Source organism: Danio aesculapii, chromosome 15 (genome assembly GCF_903798145.1).
Source record: "Danio aesculapii chromosome 15, fDanAes4.1, whole genome shotgun sequence".
Classification (NCBI taxonomy): Eukaryota; Metazoa; Chordata; class Actinopteri; order Cypriniformes; family Danionidae; genus Danio; species Danio aesculapii.
The window spans coordinates 17,132,513-17,153,606 of record NC_079449.1 but is presented as its reverse complement, the minus strand read 5'-3'; the positions used below and the strand labels follow the sequence as shown (position 1 = coordinate 17,153,606).

At 36.9% G+C, this 21,094-nt stretch overlaps 1 protein-coding gene across 1 annotated transcript in view; it reads left to right on the top strand.

Annotated features, from left to right (window-relative positions):
• Positions 1-21,094, top strand: part of b3glcta (beta 3-glucosyltransferase a) — a 161,180-nt gene that overhangs the window by 57,478 nt on the left and 82,608 nt on the right. The window contains exon 3 of the mRNA XM_056474024.1: positions 6,491-6,530. Coding sequence (XP_056329999.1) covers positions 6,491-6,530 — 40 coding nt within the window. The remainder of the gene's footprint in view (positions 1-6,490; positions 6,531-21,094) is intronic.

Below are 21,094 nucleotides of genomic sequence, written 5' to 3'. Positions count from 1 at the left end.
TAGCTACTAAAAACAGTGATATTGTGAAGCATTATTACAAATATTATTACAATATATTTTAAAAGTTGAATTTCAAGCTTCTTTGACATTTAGATTAAGCATGATGCAGTTAAAGCCATAGTTCTCACTGATTACTCACCCTCAGGTGGTTCCAAACCTTTGAGTTGCACAAAACACAATAGAAGATATTTTGAAGAATGTTAGAAACCGGAAACCATCAACCAAAGCAAATACTGGTTAATGGTTTACAACATTTTTCAACATAACTTTGATAGTGTTCAACAAATAAATAAATCAAACAGGTTTGTGATAAGTGAAGTGTGAGTAAATGACTTTAAGCTGTCTTTAAGCTATCACTTGAATATGATCTGGGATTCATTGTTCTTGATGGTGCACGTAAGATCATTTTACTATCACAGATCGGTGAAGGAGAAAGTTCTGGAAAGTGATTTTGTGCCTTTTTGTGATGGTGCCACAAGGTGACGCTCACATCAAGGGATAGTTCACCCAAATAATAAACATTTACTAACCATTTACCTTCCCTCAAGTGGTTCCAAACCTTTATGAGTTTCCTTATTCAAAAAGATGAAGCTGAAAACCTGTAACCATTGACTTCCACACTAGGAAATAGCAAGGAAGAGGTTTGGATATAGGTGAAGGGAGAGTAAATGATGAGAGACTTTTCAGTTTTGGCGTGACCTATCCCTTTAACCACCACAGAATGTGCTGCTGTGTTCGGAATCATTTGATTGCACATGATGAAAGTCCAGTCAGAAGAACATTAGAAGAAACATCTGAACAGGAAGTTTTGTGACATTCTCAGTTAAGAAGGGCCCAATCCTCCTCATGTTGTGCAGGGTAAATGAATGATTGAGTTGCCTGTGCCATTAAAAAAAGAAGAACGATTGTTGAAAAATTGTACGACAGTCCTTTCGATGGTATTGTAGATGTGGAAGAGAAAGTACTGTCTGATATTATCTGTTGGTTTGTGATTGGACCCTCATTAGTCCTTAGTAACCACACTGCTTTTACCTGCACACTTCCATTCTGTAAATGGTTCATGGACAATGGTAAAAACCCTGGAGTGAGGATTATACAAGTGTAGGCGACTCTGCCATCTCTGAACCCATTTTCCTTTGGGTTTTCAGAATCAAGGGTTTTCTCTTCTTCGGGGTTGCTATGGATTGAACTCCAACCGCGCCATGATTCACAGCGTCACCTTGATGATTCAGCCTCTCCTTCTTAATGTAATGATGTGCCACGCTCTGCCCTGTGTAAAGATATATGACTTGTTTAAACTGTGCTCTCCGAGGGCTGCTTGGAACTCAGGACTAGAGTAATTGTTAGCAGAGTGGTAGCTATAAATCAAAAGCCATCTACTTTTTTCCTTGTTATCCTCTAATATACCACAGTACGACTATGGAGAGCATGGAACATTGCTTGAATTATGCACACTTCTCTTCTTGTGTCCCTAAGGACATGAGTTTTGGGTTGAGCGGAGAAGGCTTGTTCAGAGTTTGCAATAGGAAGTGTGATCGATTCACTCTTTCCTCTACAGTCGGCTGGCAGCGCTGACAGCTCTGGTGGCAGAATGAGCCTCCTAATGCCCTAATTGAGCTGAGCGCTCAGGGTTAGAACAGCATCGGCTCCGGGCACCCAAACCACACAATTCACGGGAACTAATGACATGGTGAATCATGATGTATTAGTTTAAGCAACCCAGAGGATCCACTGCACATTTTGTTATGCTTTTGGAAATTTAATTGAACAGCAAATTTATGCATACAGGGAGACTTCTTTTGGCTTCATGTCAGAATGATTGTATTTAAAAGATTAGCATACAGGAACGACACCATGGTGTTGTAATTGCTATTGGGGAAACGCGAGATATTCTTTGATCTGTGGTTGATGGTAATTTGTATTACTCAATAAGATGAAACTATCTAATGCAAGCATCACAATGACCGATAAGGGTATTGATTTTAGTAATGTCCATTTCGCAATTTGTGCGTGCATGCGTGTTTTATATATATATATATATATATATATATATATATATATATATATATATATATATATATATATATATATATACACTCACACACATAGACAAACACACACATACACTACCTGACAAAAGTCTTGTTGCCTATCCAAGTAATACTTCTAATTTATCATTTGATATAAGAAGTGGCTTATATGAAAGGCAAAGACCTATAGATCAGTGTTTCTAAGCCACGTTCCTGGAGGACCGCCAACACTGCATGTTTTTGGATGTCTCCTTTGCCCATCACACCCATTACAGCTCTTTAAGTCTCTGCTAATGAGCTGATGATCTAAATCAGGTGTGTTTGGTTAAGAAGACATGGAAATTTGTTGCACTGGTGGTCCTCCAGGAACATGGTTGAGAAACACTGGACTAGATTACGCTTATTTTACTAAAATAAAATATGATCATGCCTTGATTTTTAATTATCTAATTAGGACAGTAAGGGCTGACACTTAACAGAAATAATGCACAGTGTAGAATATAAAGTGATGGTGCAATGGAAAAAGAATGAATATTGTGTATGACTCCAATGAGCTTGGAGGACTGCATCCATACATCTCTGCAAATAACTTATTAATAAAGTCATCTGGAATGTCAAAGAAAGCATTCCTGCAGGACTTTCATAGTTCATCAAGATTCTTTGGATTCATCTTTAATGTCTCCTCCTACATCTTACCTCAGACAAGCTCAATAATGTTCATGTCTGGTGACTGGGCTTGACCTTCTTTGCTTTCAGAAGCTTTGATGTGGAGGCTGAAGTATGAGAAGGAGTGCTATCCTGCTGAAGAATTTGCCCTCTCCTGTGGTTTGTAATGTAATGGGCAGCACAAATGTCTTAATACCTCAGGCTGTTGATGTTGCCATCCACTCTACAGATCTCTCGCATGCCCCCATACTAAATGTAACCCCGAACCATGATTTTCCATCACCGAACTTGACTGATTTCAGTGAGAATCTTGGGTCCATGTGGGTTCCAATAGGTCTTTTGCAGTATTTGTGATGATTGGGATGCAGCTCAACAGACGATTCATTGGAAAAATCTACTTTTCCAAATGATCAACTAGAAGTCAAGTTATTATTTGTAGCTCGTACAAATGGAATCGACAAGATTTTTGTCTGGTATAAACAGTACATATATAACAAACTAAGGAGGTGGGTCATTGCATATGCATTTATATTCATTAAAATGTTCTCATATCAAAATCTGATAGCACTCAGTGCACTTTGGTTGCAGGATAATGCTTGCTGATGCAACGCTGAGCAGATGCACTTGAAATGGATTAAATTTAAATAGTTAAAATGTACAGTAGAAGTAACTGGAGCTGTGTGTGAAAATGTGTGTAAATATGTCCAAGAGAAATAACCATTTCTCAAATAACCACAGAGTTTGAGCCAATGTTTCTTGGCTCTTAAGAGCATTCTGTATGTGCAAGAGTACTAATGGTTGCAATTCCATGTGCATTTTTGTGAAATGTGAGAACATATGACAACTCTTTCTACATGTTACTCACAAGTCACTGTGCATTTCTAAAGTGCTTAAATATAATCTTGTATGGAGTTGTATCCTGAACTTTTAACCCAATAATTGTCATCTAAATAAAGCAGCTACCTGCAGATGCTGACAAAAATGGCCGAAAAAAACCCCTTAAAGGAGTAGTCCACAACGATATCATACTTTAAACTTTAGTTGATGTGTAATGCAGCTGTGTGATCATAAACAACATCTCTGAATGAAATACGCTCAAAGTTCAATGCAAAGAGAGACATAGGCTTTTACAGATTTAGCTTAGCAAAGCCTACAGAGGGATGACAAAAAGATACATCCGGGTTTGTGAGGTCACAAATGCTTTAGGTTACGCGCATTTACCACGCACACATCCTGCACAGCAAAGGGGCATGGCCAGAGGCGATGTAATAGAGAAAGCTAAAAACCGTCTAAACGCTGCTATTTCCACAGAGCTTGTTCTGTTTCTGGATTTGGGCTTCCAAAGGACACGACACAAAGATAAAAGAGAGAGCGAACAATTTATGCTACAATTTAGCTACAAATTCATAATTATCCGTCAAACCCCTGTAAACACCCACAGTCTTCACCAGCGCTGCAGTGTCTCTCTATGCAGCCGCTTTCCCTGCATTCTACATCTCAGATAACGAATTTGCAAAAGATTATTCCGAATATATGTGAAAGACACTTGTCAGATTTTAATTTAGAGCGCAGGTGTGAGGTTAATCCTTTTCATTTTCTGTCTGATTCAGGCTCAAACTGATACGACTGACAGCTACTCTGACTGACAGTATTTACGCAGCGCAAAAGGTGTGACGCTTTTCCTGGTGACGTGGAGCCGATCCGCGAATCACAGTACATTATGTTAGCTGACCTATCAGAGCCTCTTGAAGGCGGGTCTTTCAGAGGAACTAGGAAATATGACAGTTGTTTTCATTTTAACGGAGTCGCTGTATATAATCAAAGTAAGATATATGAAAAAATAACATGATTTTTTACAAATGAAGCATGAGCACACATTGCTTTGCATCTTATAAACATTACCAAGGCTTGAAATTACACTTTGGACCACCTCTTCAAGGCTGAAAATAATAAGATTATGCATAAGAAATGCCTAATCTATGGCGCGCACATTTTATACAAGTCATTGGCGTTTTGAGTTTATCCTTATTTCCTAATTTTACCTCAATCTTTCAAGCATATTTCCTAATGATTTTATTCTTGTTTGTTGGTGTTCAGTCTATTTACATGTGTGAGATGTATTATTTTTCTTTGTTTTCTGTCCTTTCTAATTATTTCATTTATAAATTAATTTTAAAAAGTGAGCAATAAAACACAATGAAAACACTTAAACACTGCAATCGCACTGTACTTGAATAAAGGTGATCACTCCAGAGTACTTGTTTTTCTACAACAGTTTTTCTCCAACGCTTTTTGGAAACAGGCTGTAACATTAAGATCAGTCACACAATCTGCCTTAATCTACCTAGATTTACAGTGCTTTTGGGAAACAGCCCTGGGGTGCGTTTCCCATACAACGATGTAACCCACAATTAAAAACTCAACTACCATAGTCCGATGCATCATTTGGGAAAATAATGATATAGTGATGAGTGTTTCCCAAAACCGTAGTTTCTCTGTTGCAGATCCATCATTTGAACTACGTTAGTTATAACGTAAAACCCCCATAATGATGCTCTATACACAGTGGGAACAACTTCTTTAGAGAAGAACTTCATCATTTCTTTGTGCAAATTATATCGTTTTACACGCACACACACATTAAGAAAAACATTAATATTGATTGAAATATATGTAAATGGCACATATAGGGCTTATGTTTCCTTTATAAATATTATTGAGAGTATTTCATATTTTATTCTAAATTAACATAAAATCACTTACAAAAGCTAAAACGTACTGTAATCTCACATATAAATCATATGAATAAATAAATAAATAAATAATGAGGCTATTTATTAAGAAATGAAATTTTATGTTTATTATTTATTAGGAAATAAAAAAAAATCATACTTTAATAATAATATTAATAAAATTACTGATGACGATGATAACAATTATTATTATTATTGTGATTATTATTATAATTATTATGTAGAATTTTTATATATTTTTTATTTATTTATTTTTTACAATTTGACACGTGGAAACCACTGCAGAAATGTTCTAACCAACAGGCCCATGTCATATACAGTACAGATACTTAATAAATAACCTACTATACATTTAAACGATTAACGTACAGTATGCTATGTTTTTAGTTTTCACAAGCTTTGGAGACGTAACGTAAATTGGCTGTGTTCAAAATGACATCAATGTTGCACTGCGAAGGGAATGCAATTGTAAACATGAAAAGTGATGACTTTAATGCTTTTTAAAAAAATCATTCCAAATTTAAATGTTAGAAAGTTCTAAATGAATATGGCATGGGGGGGGGGTTGGATAACTGGGAATCGAACACAGCCAGAAACTATATTTTTAAGCTCCAGAGCTGTAGTTGCAAACATAGAAGTTTGCATTGCAGTTTGGGAATGTTCGTTGGAACGATGGATTAGAGAAATGCCAAATCAACAAACTATGTTTGCAACGACACAACTTGCGACCTTAGTTGGCTAACGATAGTTTTCCGAAACGCACCCCTGGTCAGTAAGAATTTACTGAAGACAACATTACATGTTAAGGAATGACTAAATTGCATTTTAGTTGCCTAAATGTTCTTGGCAAAGGCTGTGACTCATCTGTCTCTCTTCCTTAGTGTTTAGGTGCTGCTTATTGATGTGCTTTTAATAGTGCTGGATTATCTTGTCAAAACAAATGATATATAGACTGCCTCCAGGTTGGACTTTTATTTACTTCCTGCTCTTTTTGTAATCACTCCTTTAACATCGTCTCTCTCTCTTAACACTTTTTCGCAGGTTCATGGCACTGACAAACCTTCTTCTGAGAGTCAACTCGGTGAGTATCCAAACAGCTTCTGTTTCCTTTCACATGCCGCAAAAATCAACCGGATTGTGAGGAGCTTTTACTAAAAATCCATAAATAAGCCCTATCAGAGCTTTCAAGTCAATTTTTTGGTAGCATTTCAAGCAGATAACCTTATGTTCTTATATTTCATTTGGTGTTGCCAACTGTAAATTCCATTGATGCCCCTTCCAAGCAGAAAATGATAAGGTTTATTTTAGATGGCTTTAGTTGGCACTGTTCTCCGTGCAGCAGGATTTGATTTTAGGGCACGGCTAATTGATTTGGGTCACCATTTGCCGTGTGCTCTATGCGTGTTTGATATTTCAGTGTAGCGAGGCAAATGAGGGTAATCCGGCATGACTTGGAGAAATGAACAGATCGTAGGGGTTTATTACAGCGCTCGTAATTTCACCCCTCCCGCAACTGGCATGTTAAAACATCCGAACAGAAGGTGCAAAACGCTTCGGATGAAAAGCGCATTGTTATTTGACTTCTTTATTCCGCTAGCCCTTACAGCTAAATTAATTCCCATGTTTTCTTTTGTCTTTAAGAGCAGGCTAAGCAAGAGCACTCGGCATACAAATGACTCGGAAAGGTGTAAAGGTCAATTATGATTGGCTGTCGCTGCGTTACAAAGGAAACCTCAGCGGATGAGTCAGAGGAAGGGAGAAATGATCAGGCCATGTTAAAAGATGAAAGCAGATCAACAGTTGGAGCAGAAACTGGGCTTTCAATTATGAAATGAGCCTTTATGTAAAGCAGGATAGTATTAAACTTTGTTTGAAGCGTTTCTTTGTCTACTTCAAAAGTAGGCAGGTGTACGGCAATTAATCAACTTCATGAACTGGATGTGGAGTCTGTCAGAATGTAATAACTTTCATACATCAAACAGTTGAAGGAAGCCTGAAGTGCAAAAATTGTTATGTAATTTCACAGAACTCTCACTTTCAAAACGGTACTTCGCATGTGCCAGCCTGTGGTGATTAAGAATATTCTCAAAGCTTCTTCTTGCTCCAAACATGTGACGCACAACAATAACCTTCACGGTTTTGAAGTTCCCATTCTCCGTCTCCCAGAAGTAGTTGGTTGCCTGAAGCGCTTTAGGCGTATATGTCAGGGAGGCATTCGTTTGAGCATTGTTTTCTCTTGTAATGCATTCTTCAGATAGCAAAAAGTCAAGCGCACTAGCATAATCTATGAATTATTTCTGGATATTGTCTGCACAGCTAAAAATACTGTACTTCAGATCGCCTCATATGGGAATGCTCTGTAGTTTGAAATGCGTCGTTGCTTCCAGAAGAAGCTCATATGGAATATTTGAGTGAGGTTTAATCTCAGATATTGTTTTTGAAGCCTGCATGAACTCGGTCCCCATCAAAGCAAGCTACTACAGAGCTGTAGTACCTGATTCCTCTTCAACCCGGTGCATAACAGTCACTTAACACAGTTACTGTTGCCATGGCGAGACTTGATATGGTCCCTGTCTTATCTTTCAGAAAGTCAAGAGCCTTTTTTAATGTAATGAAGCGTGAAGGAAGAGTTGGATGGGGAAAAATGGGTTATTTGAACATTCGCAATTGGATAAATGCATACATTTTCTCTGTTGTTTAGCGATGCGTCAGGCTACATAATTGAAATGTGACATTGCGACGTGTCCTTGAGAATGTTTTATGTAACTATCTGATTGACTCTGGTCTTTTTCTGAAAGGCGCCGTTTGAAAATCATCTCAACTCTCATATGGAGCTTTAAAGTGATATGAAACGTCTTTCAAAAGCCTCGGGATACATAAGATAAAAGTTTCTCAGAGTTTCATTTTCAAAATGGAGATTGTTCAAGGGTGTTTAAGTAAGGATTTAATGGAGCTAATTTGACTGCTGTTCCTAAAAAAGAAAAGTATTTAAATTAAAATGACAACAATTGGCTAATTTGTTTTAAAAGTGATAATAGCATATCTGATTAAAACATTGTCATAAGTAACTCACAGTGTTGTCTCTGTTGAACCGAAAGGCAATGTTTTTCAGAATGCCCTACACAAGGGGTCTCAAACTCAAATTGGCAGGGGACCATATCAGTGACTGACTATTCATAGGAGGGCCGTTTTAACATTTAAGCACACAAAAAATTAGAATCCTGATGTAATTGATGCGCTCAGACATTCTTCCCCAGAGTATCAAAACTCCTTTTTGTTTCTTGTTGTACATATAAAAGGGGTAGTTTAAATTGCTATGAAAATACTACAATTTAATAATAGGCATAATAATAAATATTATTATGTCTCAATCAATTGTTGTTTAACCAAAAGTTTAACAGATAGCGTAAGACAGCAAAGTGTAGTTTGGGTAACTTAAGTGACTTTACTGGCAATAGTTCTTCTCAATGTCTTTCTTTTAAAAGTACAACAAAGAGGGGGAAAGTATGTATTTACTGTATTCATATTTACCTTAACATGTTCAGTTTAGCCAGCAGTAAAATTTTACTGATACACATTTATTTATACAATTCTTAATATGCATATTAGGATAATCTATTAATGAGACCATTCGAATCGAGTATTAGCAAAATGATCATATTTACACCACCAGCATCTCGTGTAAGCCCTTAAGAGGTGTTTGTACAACAAAATACAGGCGATATAAAGCTGATTATAATCAAATGACCCTTGAATATTTACAAAAATGTAACTTTAGTAAAAATAGAGCACTTACGGACATATATTTCATTGTTTAAATCAGCCTCAGAAGAAATCTGCATGTGCGTTACTCTCAACTGCACTCTGAGAGAAACCGAACGAACCTGAATATATATGACAGTACCTTAAATGTCCAGTTGGTGGGGGTCAAAACCACAAGTGTATATGCGACTGCACAACAATGGTAGTGATTCAAAAATATATGTTTTGTTGGGCTGAATCTCGTTATATTTTTGACGTGACTTGCGGGCTGGAGTGATGAGGCCCACAGGCTGGCAGTTTGAGACCCCTGCCCAACACTATTAAAATTAGGGATCTCACGGTTACACTGGTCTCACGGTTCGGTTACAATTATCATGCCATCGATTCGGTTCAAATCGATATCTTGGTGCATCACAGTGCATCGATGATGCTTTCCATAAACAAGTTGATATTTTACTTAGCAACACAATAATTCTTGTTTTAAAATGTATAATTTATAAATATATTTATATATTATTTGCAATACAATTTTGTCCTTTAATAGAAGCAGTCAGATATATAAACTGTACCTTTAATTTTCCTGCTCAGATAAACGCTCTTTTTGAATGTATCAAACAAAATTAAAGTACATGCACAGAACAACATGAGCATTTTTAGCAAATAAACAAGTGTAAATATTATCCAGCTTGCTTTTTGAGTGTTGTTGAGCGAGTTCTTAAAGTCCTATGCCGCTCAACAGAAAAAGTTGCGATTGGCTCTAATGGTCAGCGCAGCTCTGACGCTGTTCAGCAAACAGTGACACAGACACTGATGTTAAACAGAAGCAGCGATCACAGCTGATCCATTATAGATGCCAATGCGGTAGAGAGAACTCACTCTGCAGACACGCTCGTGTCTGGATCCACATATAACATTATTGTTGTAACAGTCGAGAAAGGAGATTACCTGAAAAAAGGTTTCCTCATGAACATGCCAGCAGGTCAAAGGGCCCACATAGAGTGGGAGAGAGAGAGAGAGTTTACTTAAATTTTTTCCTAGCTGGGTTCTGATGTACTTCCCTGTCAGTGAAAGACTGTCCAGTAAACTCACAAGCAGTGAATTGTGCACAGTTATCTGCTTTTTAGGTAGTTGGAACATTTTAATTACTCGCTGTCTACTCCCTTCTCCTCCCGCCATACAACGCATATGTGATAAATTACATCTGTACATAATAGTTATGATTATAACTAAATCAATACCAAATTGTTCGCGTCTGCATCTCATTGCATCGAATAAACAATTTTGACACCCCTTATTAAAATATATAATACTGTAGGGGCAGCATGGTGGCTCAGTGGTTAGCACTGTCAACTCACAGCAAGAAGGTCACTCGTTCGAGTTTCAGCTGGGCCAGTTGACATTTCTGTGTGGAGTTTGCATGTTCTCCCCATGTTCGCTTGGGTTTCCTCCAGGTGCTCCAATTTCCCCCACAGTCCAAAGACATGCTCTTTAGGTGATTTGGGTAAACAAAATTGGCCCTACTAGTACTGGATTGTGGCTGGCAAGGCACGCACTGCGTAAAACATATAGTTGACGGTTCATTCCACTGTGGCAACCCCTGATAAAAGGGACTCAACCAAAGGAAAATGAATGAATGAATAAATGAGTAATACTGTATATAGAACTAAAAACAATCATGGGAACGCACATAAAATTAATGCAATAAACGTAATTTATTAATATGGTATGTAACACAAAACTCTAATGTACATGACCGATAAGAAAAAACTAAATCTAAAAAGAACCATAGTAATGTCAATAAAAAAAGAATAAAAATTAATTGTCATGCAGGAAATTCTGGGAAAATTTACTTGGTTACATAAAAAAGGTTTGCGTGGGTTTCCTCTGAATGCTTCAGTTTCCCCCACAGTCCAAAGACATGCACTATAGGTGAATTGGGTAAGCTAAATTGTCCGTATAGTGTATGTTTGTGAATGAGAGTGTATGGGTGTTTCCCAGTGATGGGTTGCAGCTGGAAGGTCATCCGCTGCATAAAACATATGCTAGATAAGTTGGCGGTTCATTCCACTGTGGCGACCCCTGATTAATAAAGGGACTAAGCAGAAGAGAAAATGAATGAATGAATGAATGTTAACCAGGTTACATATTTTTTTCTGAAGCATTTTTACAGGTTTTTACCATTGAAATCATGGCCATTCTTTACAGTATCTAGTTACCATTCATACATATGCAGAATAATACAAAAACATTTCAATACAGTTCAGTTCACGTGATGGTGTCATTAGTATGAAAGTGCACTCACTAATGTAATTAAAGAGTGTTCTTTCTTTTTCTCCCCTTATTAACATTCAAACAACCAAAACTTGGACACTTTGCCTAGAATCTCCGTGGATCAACATGGTGCAGCAGGGTGAATAAATTATGACAGTCTTTTTTTTTTTTAAGTATTCCTTTAATAAATTATGGGATGAAAAATGCTTGCATCTCATGTCTAGAATGAGATGTCTAGATTTTCAAAGGGCTGTTTTATCTAAAAAGGAACCTTGGCTTTTAGTATCAGAAGCTCGTCTTTGGATGGTCTTTTATCAGATGTTTCTGATGTCCCTCTTCATCATGCTTTCTCTCTGGAGCATCTCCTAGAGGACGATTGACATGAAAAATAGCCTATGTAGGTATAAGCCAAACTGTAATGTTAAATTAACCCAGCTTTATCCAGCACTGATGCCATTTAGCTTTCATTACACAACACCTTTGACGTGCTGTGTTTGTGTTGGTGCCTCTGATTTCTAATGTGATTAAGTCTATAAATGTGATTAAGATCCAAGTCATTGTTCATACTGCAGGGATGTCAGGTTTATTACTTGGGCTTGTGCCAGGTTATTAAAAGTCTTTGGAGTTTCTGCATTGCTTATGACCAATATTATGCTGTCAAAAGCCATGCAGAGCACTTCACACTTTGTAGTTCAGTTTAATAATAGGTTTGGTAATATATATGGCAAGGTTGGGGTAAGATGTGCCAGTTGGTGATCTAGCAAAGTGCATTGCTTTTGTAACCTAAATCCATCCCAACTATTTTCCTCTATGTATCTCTGTCTAACTTGTTTTTAGCTATCCCTCTTTCTATCTCTGTATCTCTCAGTGTAACTTATTCAACTAACCCTCTCTCTTTCTCTCCAAGAAAGACATGCAATCTTTCTTCTTCTCTCTACCTTCTTCAAGTACCTCCTTCTAACTCTGTTAAACCTGTTTTCTCAAATATTATGCACTCTTCAAATAGCAAAAAATCTATAAATTATTTCTGAATGTTGTCTGCGCAGCCAAAAATACTGTACTTCAGACCACGAGTCGACTTAAAATTGCAATGTTTAGAAGTTTACATTAGTTTGAAATGCGTCGTTGCTTCCAGAAGAAGCTCATATGGAATATTTGAGTGAGGTTTAATCTCAGATATTGCTTTTGAAAGCTTTGTTGTTGATGCCTGCATGAACTCGGTCACCATCAAAGCAAGCCACTACAAAGCTGTAGTACCTGATTCCTCTTCAACTCTGCGCATAACAGTCACTTAACATGGTTACTGTTGCCATGGAGAGACTTGATTTTTAATGATAAGTATATACATATTAATTAATCAGTCCGTCCCAGCTATTTCGTTCTCTGCATCTCTGTCTTTCTGTCTCTCTCTAACTTGTTAAACTCTCCCTCTCTCTATCAAAATCAAATAATCTAATGTAATTGTCTTACTGTATATATCTCTATAATTTATTCAACTCTCCCCCTCTTTATCTTTCTAACATATTCAACTATCCTTGTCTTTATCTTTCTGACATATTCAACTATCCTTGTCTTTATCTTTCTAACAAATTCAGCTATCCTTGTCTTTATCTTTCTAACATATTAAGCTATCCTTGTCTTTATCTTTCTAGCATATTCAACTATCCATGTCTGTGTCAACTGTTCCTCTTTTTATCTTTCTAACATATTCAACTATCCCTCTCATTATCTCTTACTTTAACTATGCCTCTCTTTATATAACTTATTCAACTCTCTCTCTCTCTGTATCTGTATAACCTGATCAAAATGTCCTTTTCTTTATCTCTCTAATTTGTTCAACTTTCTCTCCCTTTATCTCTATAACATATTCAGTTTGTCTTTATATCTTTCTAACACAATAAACTATACTATCTCTCTTTATTTCTACTTATTTACCTATCCCTCTCTTATCTATAAAACTTATTCAACTATCCCACTAAATAAACTGTCTTTTTTTTACCTTTTATACCTCTCTTTATCTCTATATCTTATTCACCTGTTTATCTCGCTATCTTTCTATTTTCTATCCTTTTTCTGTTTCCCAAACATATTAAACTATCCCTATCTTTATCTATTTATCTTAGTAGGTTTATCCATGCTTCTCCTCAGCCATAAATATATTCATATTTCTCTACTTTGCTAACTGCACTTTGCTAACTGAACATTTTTTGACCTGTATAGTTTAACCTGTTTGTCTAACAATGTGAAAGTGTTTTATGTTATTTTTGCATATTTAAGATAGGCTTAAGATAGTTATACAATACCTTTTTTACCCAATACCCAATACCCAACACTGCTCTCCAACTCTCTCTCGAACTGTTGTGTGCCACAGATTTGAACATTCCTGTGACATCATTAGATTAAAAAAGGAAACCCATCCACTTGATATCCCGTCCTTTCTCCTCAACCCACATTTTTTATTCTCGCATGTCTCTGAACTTGACTGACCCGCATTCTTTTCTGGGATCTGCTCGGAAAAGCTCACGGTGTTGCCTCCTCTGAACAGCTCAGCACTGCTCATCGCCTAGATATGTGAAAACTTGGATGCTTTCTGAGTAATTAAAGCGCAGCTCTGCCTTTTCGAACGTGCCGGAGATCATGTTTACTCAATCCACTTTCTTGGAGCAGCGCGCAGTTTAAGACCTGATAATGAGGCTCACGGATTTGGAATCTTTTAAAGTGGAGCTGCCTCGAGGCCCTGAATTATTGATGCAAAGTAGGAGGTTTAAAACTGCCTTCAACGCTCATTAGTCTTCGGGTGAGACGCACGCAGGGACAGGGACTGCAGCTTTATAATGAGCATGATTAAACCGGCTCAAGCTCCCTTGCCTAAGTTCAGGTGTTGGAGTCCAGGCGGTTTTGTGATGTCCAACCCTTGCTGAGAATCCTAATGAGTGTTATTCTTTTTCCTGTTCCTCCAAAAAGGTGCTTTTCTGGGCTTGCATCCCTCCAACATGATTTTCATGTATTATTTTTCATCTAACACTCTTTCTCCTCTTTTAAATTGGTTATTTGTGTCATTGACCTTGTGTTATATAGACCTGATTGATCTGCTGAGCAAGTAAATATTCACAATTTTAAAATGAAGAGCTGTAGGACAGTGTCATGTTAATTCAATATGATATCATTTTATCAAATCTATCATTCATTCATTCAAACTTTATTTATGAAGCACTTAACCACCAAAGAGCAGACCAAAGTGCTGTACACTAAAATGACTTCACAAAACAACACAAGACTTATAAAACATACGTAAAACAAAGAAAACAAAACACATCGCTAAGATATATGTTAACACTATTTAAAGCTAATATCAAATCAAGTGTTAAAAGCCAAGGAAAAAAGATACTGTTTTTCTTTCTTTCTTTTTTTCTTGTTAGGCTCATGTTACATTGACTTGTTCATTTGTTGGGTCAAAATGCAGGCCAGACAGAAATTTGATCTTTTACCATCACATTTTTTTAGATATCTACAGCTGAGAAACTATGTTCGTACATCTATCTCACACTTTGAACTACTAGCAGAAGAACATGATGTAAATAAATTACTTTTTGCCTCTCCTGATGCCTCTAATTTGATTTACCATTTTATAGATGTTTTTATCGATCAGTTCGACATATCTACCTTGTGTTTGAAAGATTCATGGGAGAAAGATTTAGGCATTCATATTACCAATGAGGACTGGAAAAAGTCTATCAAGGTCATAAAGACATGTTCTATTAAGTCAAGTCACCAACTAATCCAATTTAAAGTAGTACATCGGCTTCATTATTCTAGGATTAAACTTAATAAATTCTACCCCTCCATCTCTTCTAGATGTAACAAATGTGAATCTGTTGAAGGCTGTTTAGGACATGTTTTTAGGTCAGGCCAAAAACTTTTTGAGTTTTGGAACGAAATTTTCAGATTCTACTCTAAGGCTTATTCCTGTGATCTCGCCCCTGATCCAGCAAACAGTTTTTTGGTTGGTCTGACTCACTTCATGGATTTAGTCATCACATTAAAAAAGCTGTCCAATATGGAATGGTGATTGGTAAAAAATAAATGTTCTTTGCCTATAGAAAAAGGCATCAAAACCACTTCTTAAATCTTGGCTTTCAGAATTCTCTAGCACTTTACATTCAGAGAGACTTAGACACAATCTTTCTGATAACATTGCTGGCTTCAAATCCACCTGGAAACCCCTTTTTAATTAACTATCAAATGCCAAGGTTAACAGTTTAAAGATATAACCCTGTCATCATCTGCAAGATCACCATATTTCCTGTGCCCACTGGCCTAAAAATATACATGTAACATTGTTAACCTATTTGTAATACTGATGTACTGAACTGATGTAAAAATGGTTTTAAAATCTTTTCTTTTCTGTCTTTATAATTGTTGTTGCTCTTTGTGTTGCTTTAAGGTCAAAATAAAAATAAAATAAATCAAATAATATTCAAAATGCAGACCGGTAGCCAGCCAATTGAAAGCAGTTGATCTTTTTTTTCTCAAAAAGTGGACCTTTTTGCAGTTATTCGCCTTATTTTCTATTAAATTACAAGGTTCAAATACTGCATTTTAGTGACATTTTAAGCACTAATCTTTTCTGTGTTCGCTTGTCAGATGGTGATCATTACCATACTTTTTTTATGCAACAGAAATATTTCCTTTAATTTTGTCAAAGTGCTTACAATACTATTTTACCACAAAGTGTTCATTTACAAATGTGCATTTTAAACTGTAAAGTAAATTATACTGTTTTATAAATTATGTCATGATATTAAATTTTGAATGAAGAAAAATAAAAAGTATATATTTTTAAAATACAAATTTATTATCATCCATCATTAAAACAAAAAAACAAATTAGTAATCTGTTAAAACTTTAACTTTGTTCAAATCTGTTTTAAATCAAAAACTGTAGCCTATAGCCAAATAACAAACTGGCCAACTCAGTTCCTCAGTAAGAATTTTGTCCATTTGAATAATTTGTCTTCTTTTATCGGTTATTTTCACAATTTATGATGGCATACTGTCAAAAATTAGACAAGTTAGCTGTCTATCGGGTCTATCGAATCACCTGAATACTCCCTAGCTATGGGCTTAAAATGACTAGATTTCCCCACCCCATTTTTTCATTTTGTTCTTTAAATTTCCTTTCACCCTGATGATCCCTCGGTTCCAGTTCGCATCTCAGCCTGCCTGTCAGACATTTCACACTGGATGAAAGATCATCATCTTCAGCTAAACCTTGCGAAAACAGAAATGCTTGAAGTTTCTGCCAACCCGACTCTTCCCCATAACTTTTCAATCCAGATGGATGGGGCAACCATTACTGCATCCAAAATGGTAAAAAGCCTTGGAGTAACGATTTATGACCAACTAAACTTCTCTGACCACATTTCTAGAACTGCTCGATCTTGCAGATTCGCACTCTATAACATCAGAAAGGTCCGACCTTTCCTATCTGAACATACAGCTCAACTCGTTGTTCAAGCTCTTGTTCTCTCCAAACTGGATTATTGCAACTCTCTACTGGCTGGGCTTCCAGCTAATTCTATCAAACCTCTTCAGCTGCTTCAGAACGCAGCAGCACGAGTGGTCTTTGATGAACCCAAAGGAGCATGTCACTCCGCTACTCACCTGTTTGCACTGGCTGCCAGTTGCTGCTTGCATCAAATTCAAAGCTCTGATGTTTGCTTACAAAGCGACCTCTGGCTTTGCTTCTTCGTATCTGCTCTCACTTCTGCAGATTTATGTGCCCTCCAGAAACTTGCGTTCTGTGAATGAGCGTCGCCTCGTGGTTCCATCCCTAAGAGGGAAGAAATCACTTTCCCGAACTCTCGCATTCAATCTGCCAGTTGGTGGAATGAACTTCCTAACTACATCAGAACGGCAGAGTCACTTGCTGTCTTCAAGAAACGACTAAAAACTCAACTATTTAGTCTCCACTTTCCTTCCTAATCTGTAACTGCCTCTCTGGCTATACCACTAACTATACTCTATTAAAAAAAAAAACTTACATTACTAATGCTTTGCTTCTTAGACTTTACACACCTGAAACTTGTCTATAGCACTTGTTCACTGCTGCTCTTATAGTTGTGTAAATTGCTTCCTTGTCCTCATTTGTAAGTCGCTTTGGATAAAAGCGTCTGCTAAATGACTAAATGTAAATGTAATGTAAATGTAAATTTTAGACCATTTGGATGTTAAAACTCTTTTTCAGAACATTTTGAAAAAAGATAAATATCGGGTTGTGGCTGGAGGGCATCCGCTGCGTAAAACACCATCTAATAGAAAACAATAGTTGGTGGTTCATTCCGCTGCGGTGACCCCTGATAAATCAGGGACTAAGCCAAAGGAAAATGAATGAATGAATGAATGAATGAATCAGTTAATAAAATATTTTTGTTTTAAATCACAATCTGCCCCAAAATACTAATTTATTGTTATTCTATTTCTTAACAATTTGCCATGGCGTGATGACTTTTATATATTTCATGAAGTACATACTGTATCAGAACAAGTATGCTGTTTTCTTTATGCTCTGCATACATATTTCTGTTATGCTGAATAACATTATTTCACCCATTTCATTTATTTGAATAATTAAAGCTCTCGACTTTAATCACATTTATTAAGCTTTCTATTTATGTAAAATCACTTTTGTAATTTTAATGTGATGCGGACTCCAAATTGTCTTTGACCCACATGAGAAACCCATCTTACATAAATGCATCTGGTCTGCCAGTTGTGACTACAAAGTCAGCCTAATTATACAGCGTTTCCTTAAGACTGATTAGTCAAATAGTCGTTTGGGGAACCCACCAAGCAGTTGATTTTAAAAATATGTAGATGCACATCCCTAATTCATATTTTCCTCCAAAAAGCTTTTCATCTTAAACCCAAAAAGGTTGAATATATTCAGCTTTTACATTAATGTCCTCCTGCAGCACCTGAGGGGGCCTTAAATCTGAAGGGCTATTTTTATATGTATATTTTTTTTTTAACTCAGACTGATACATCTGCCCTTTTTCAGTGCGAATACTCAAGTTTGCATTTCTTTTGCTCCATCTTTCATTCCACCTCTCCCGTCTCATCTTTTTCTTCCGTATCATCCTTTTTGATCTCTTTCATTCACTCTCTTCTCCATTTCCCACTCTGTTTCTTTGAACAACACATTACCCTGTGAGTCGAAAGGGATTGGGCAGCTTTGCATACAAACTTGGATCACTTGAAATCGTTACATCTACTGCAGCACAATGATCTGAGTCACTGGAGCACAGCCAGTTCTACACTGAAACAATCAGCTCTGGGCCAGGATGCACAACGCCACCGCTCATGGAAATGAGCCATCGACAGGCTTTCTTGTCTCCCATCACCCGCCACTGAGCGTGCAAAATCCACTCTTGACATTCTCATTGTTCCTCCGTATGGCTTAATGGCCCCTCTTGTGTGGCTCTGTCATTTGGAAAGATGATGTCTGTTATTGTTAGAGCAACATTTAAGTCAAGAGTAGGCGAAAAACTGTGCCATTATTATTTGCATTGTTTTTTTTTTTGCTTTCCATCTGGTAATCATTGTCATGCAAGATCGACTTGATTGACGGAACAAACTCTCACTTCAGTTTTGTTTTGTTTTGGTGTTTTTTTTTTTTTTACCCTTTTTTCCCTTGTTATTCCAATTATTATATGCTGGTAGACTGCTGCTTATTTGTACATTTGCCAAGTCTCAGAGGAACAGTTTGTTCAAAATGAGCATTTTGTCATTACTCGCCCTCATGTTGTTTCAAATCTGCAAAGCTTTTTTTTTCTCCTGTGGTGGAAAGGGATTGTAAAGACTGCTTGCTCTTTTCCACACATTCACAGCAGTTACAGTTAAACCGTTACGGAAGCATCCAGTATTGAAAACAATAAAACAGGTAAAATAACAGCTAAATGTATCATAAATGTAGACATTGCAACACACACTGAAAATATTACACCAGTGGTCCTCAACCACCGGGCTGTGGACCGGTACCAGTTTGTGGATCAATTGGTACCAGGCCGCACATTCATTCATTCATTCATTCATGCATTCATACATTCTTTCACTTTTGTTTTCGGCTTAGTCCCTTTATTAATCTGGGGTCACCACAGCAGAATGTACCGCCATCTTATCCTGGATATGTTTTACACAGCGGATGCCCTTTTACACTGTAAAAAATGCAGGGTTCCACACAATTCATTCATGTTGTCGTAAAACTAATTGATTAAGTTAACTTAGTGAAGTTTCACAAACTAATTTCGAGAGGAGCACGTGATATGATTGACTGCAGCTGGCCACTCATCTACATTCACTAGTTAGCCAATCAGATTAACCCCAACTCACTATAAGTAGCCTAGCTCGAACTACTCTCTTATCTTCGTTTTCTGAAGAAACCCCCCATCCACCCCTTCTCCTCCTTTCTTCAACTATCTCCGAGCTCAGGGTTCTCTCCCGGGACAGCATGCCAAACCTGCTAACCGTTGTCAAACAATATCTAAGTGTGAACTCTTGAAACACTTTTAACAAATTTATGTGGATTGAACATAAAAAAGTAATATTTTTTGAGTGCAGCTGCAACCCATAACTGGACAACACCCAGACACATCCATTCACACACATGCAGTACGGACAATATAGCTTACCCAATTCACCTATAGCACATGTCTTTGGACTGTGGGAGAAACCAGAGCACCCAGAGGAAACCCAAGAGAACACGGCAAGAACATGCAAACAATGCCAACTGACTCAGCGAACTTCTTGCTGTAAGGCGACAATGCTACCCACTGCGCCACCGTGCCGCTCACGTAAATTAATTGTTCACATAACATTAATAGTTCACCTAAAAACTTACAATCTGCAGTTGCAAAATAAACATTGTAAATTTGGATTTCATAGAGACTTTAAGGGTGTTTACAATTGCCAAGTTTGGCTTCATTGAAAGAAAGTCTGGAGTATTTGTTGTTCATTTGATGTGAGACGCTGCTATTTGAACCTTGGTGCATACAAAACAAGTGAGCCTGCATCATTAAAAAGATAAGTCTAGATCCACTTCAATTGAAATGAACTTGAACCTGATGAATTGAATGAACTCAGCATGGAGCAAATCATGAAGCAAAAACAGGACTTAATGTCACAAGATAAAATTAGAGAAAGGACAGAAAGCCCAACCATGCCTGTTCATTTTTTATTATAGTCGTAATGTTGCCCATTGTCAATTCTTTTATAGTACATCAATATAAGCTGATTGCTGATTCATTGAAAATAGTGTGACTCCAACTTATTATTCTTTAAAGAATTGAACATTGATGTTAAGGGGAACTGGGAAGATAATAAGCTTCAATGCGAATAAAAAAATGATCAACAAATCTGTTCAATGGCTTCAGTCCAGTTTATTATACTTCATAAAAGATACTTTATAAAATGACTTTTATGGTGCTTTATTGGCCTTTATTGAAACATAAAAGCTTCAGTGCCCATTTATTCTAAATGCATCTCAAAGAATGAGCAGAATATTTCAGGAATATTTTAGACTTTCATAACTTGTATAATGACAGAAGGTTTGACA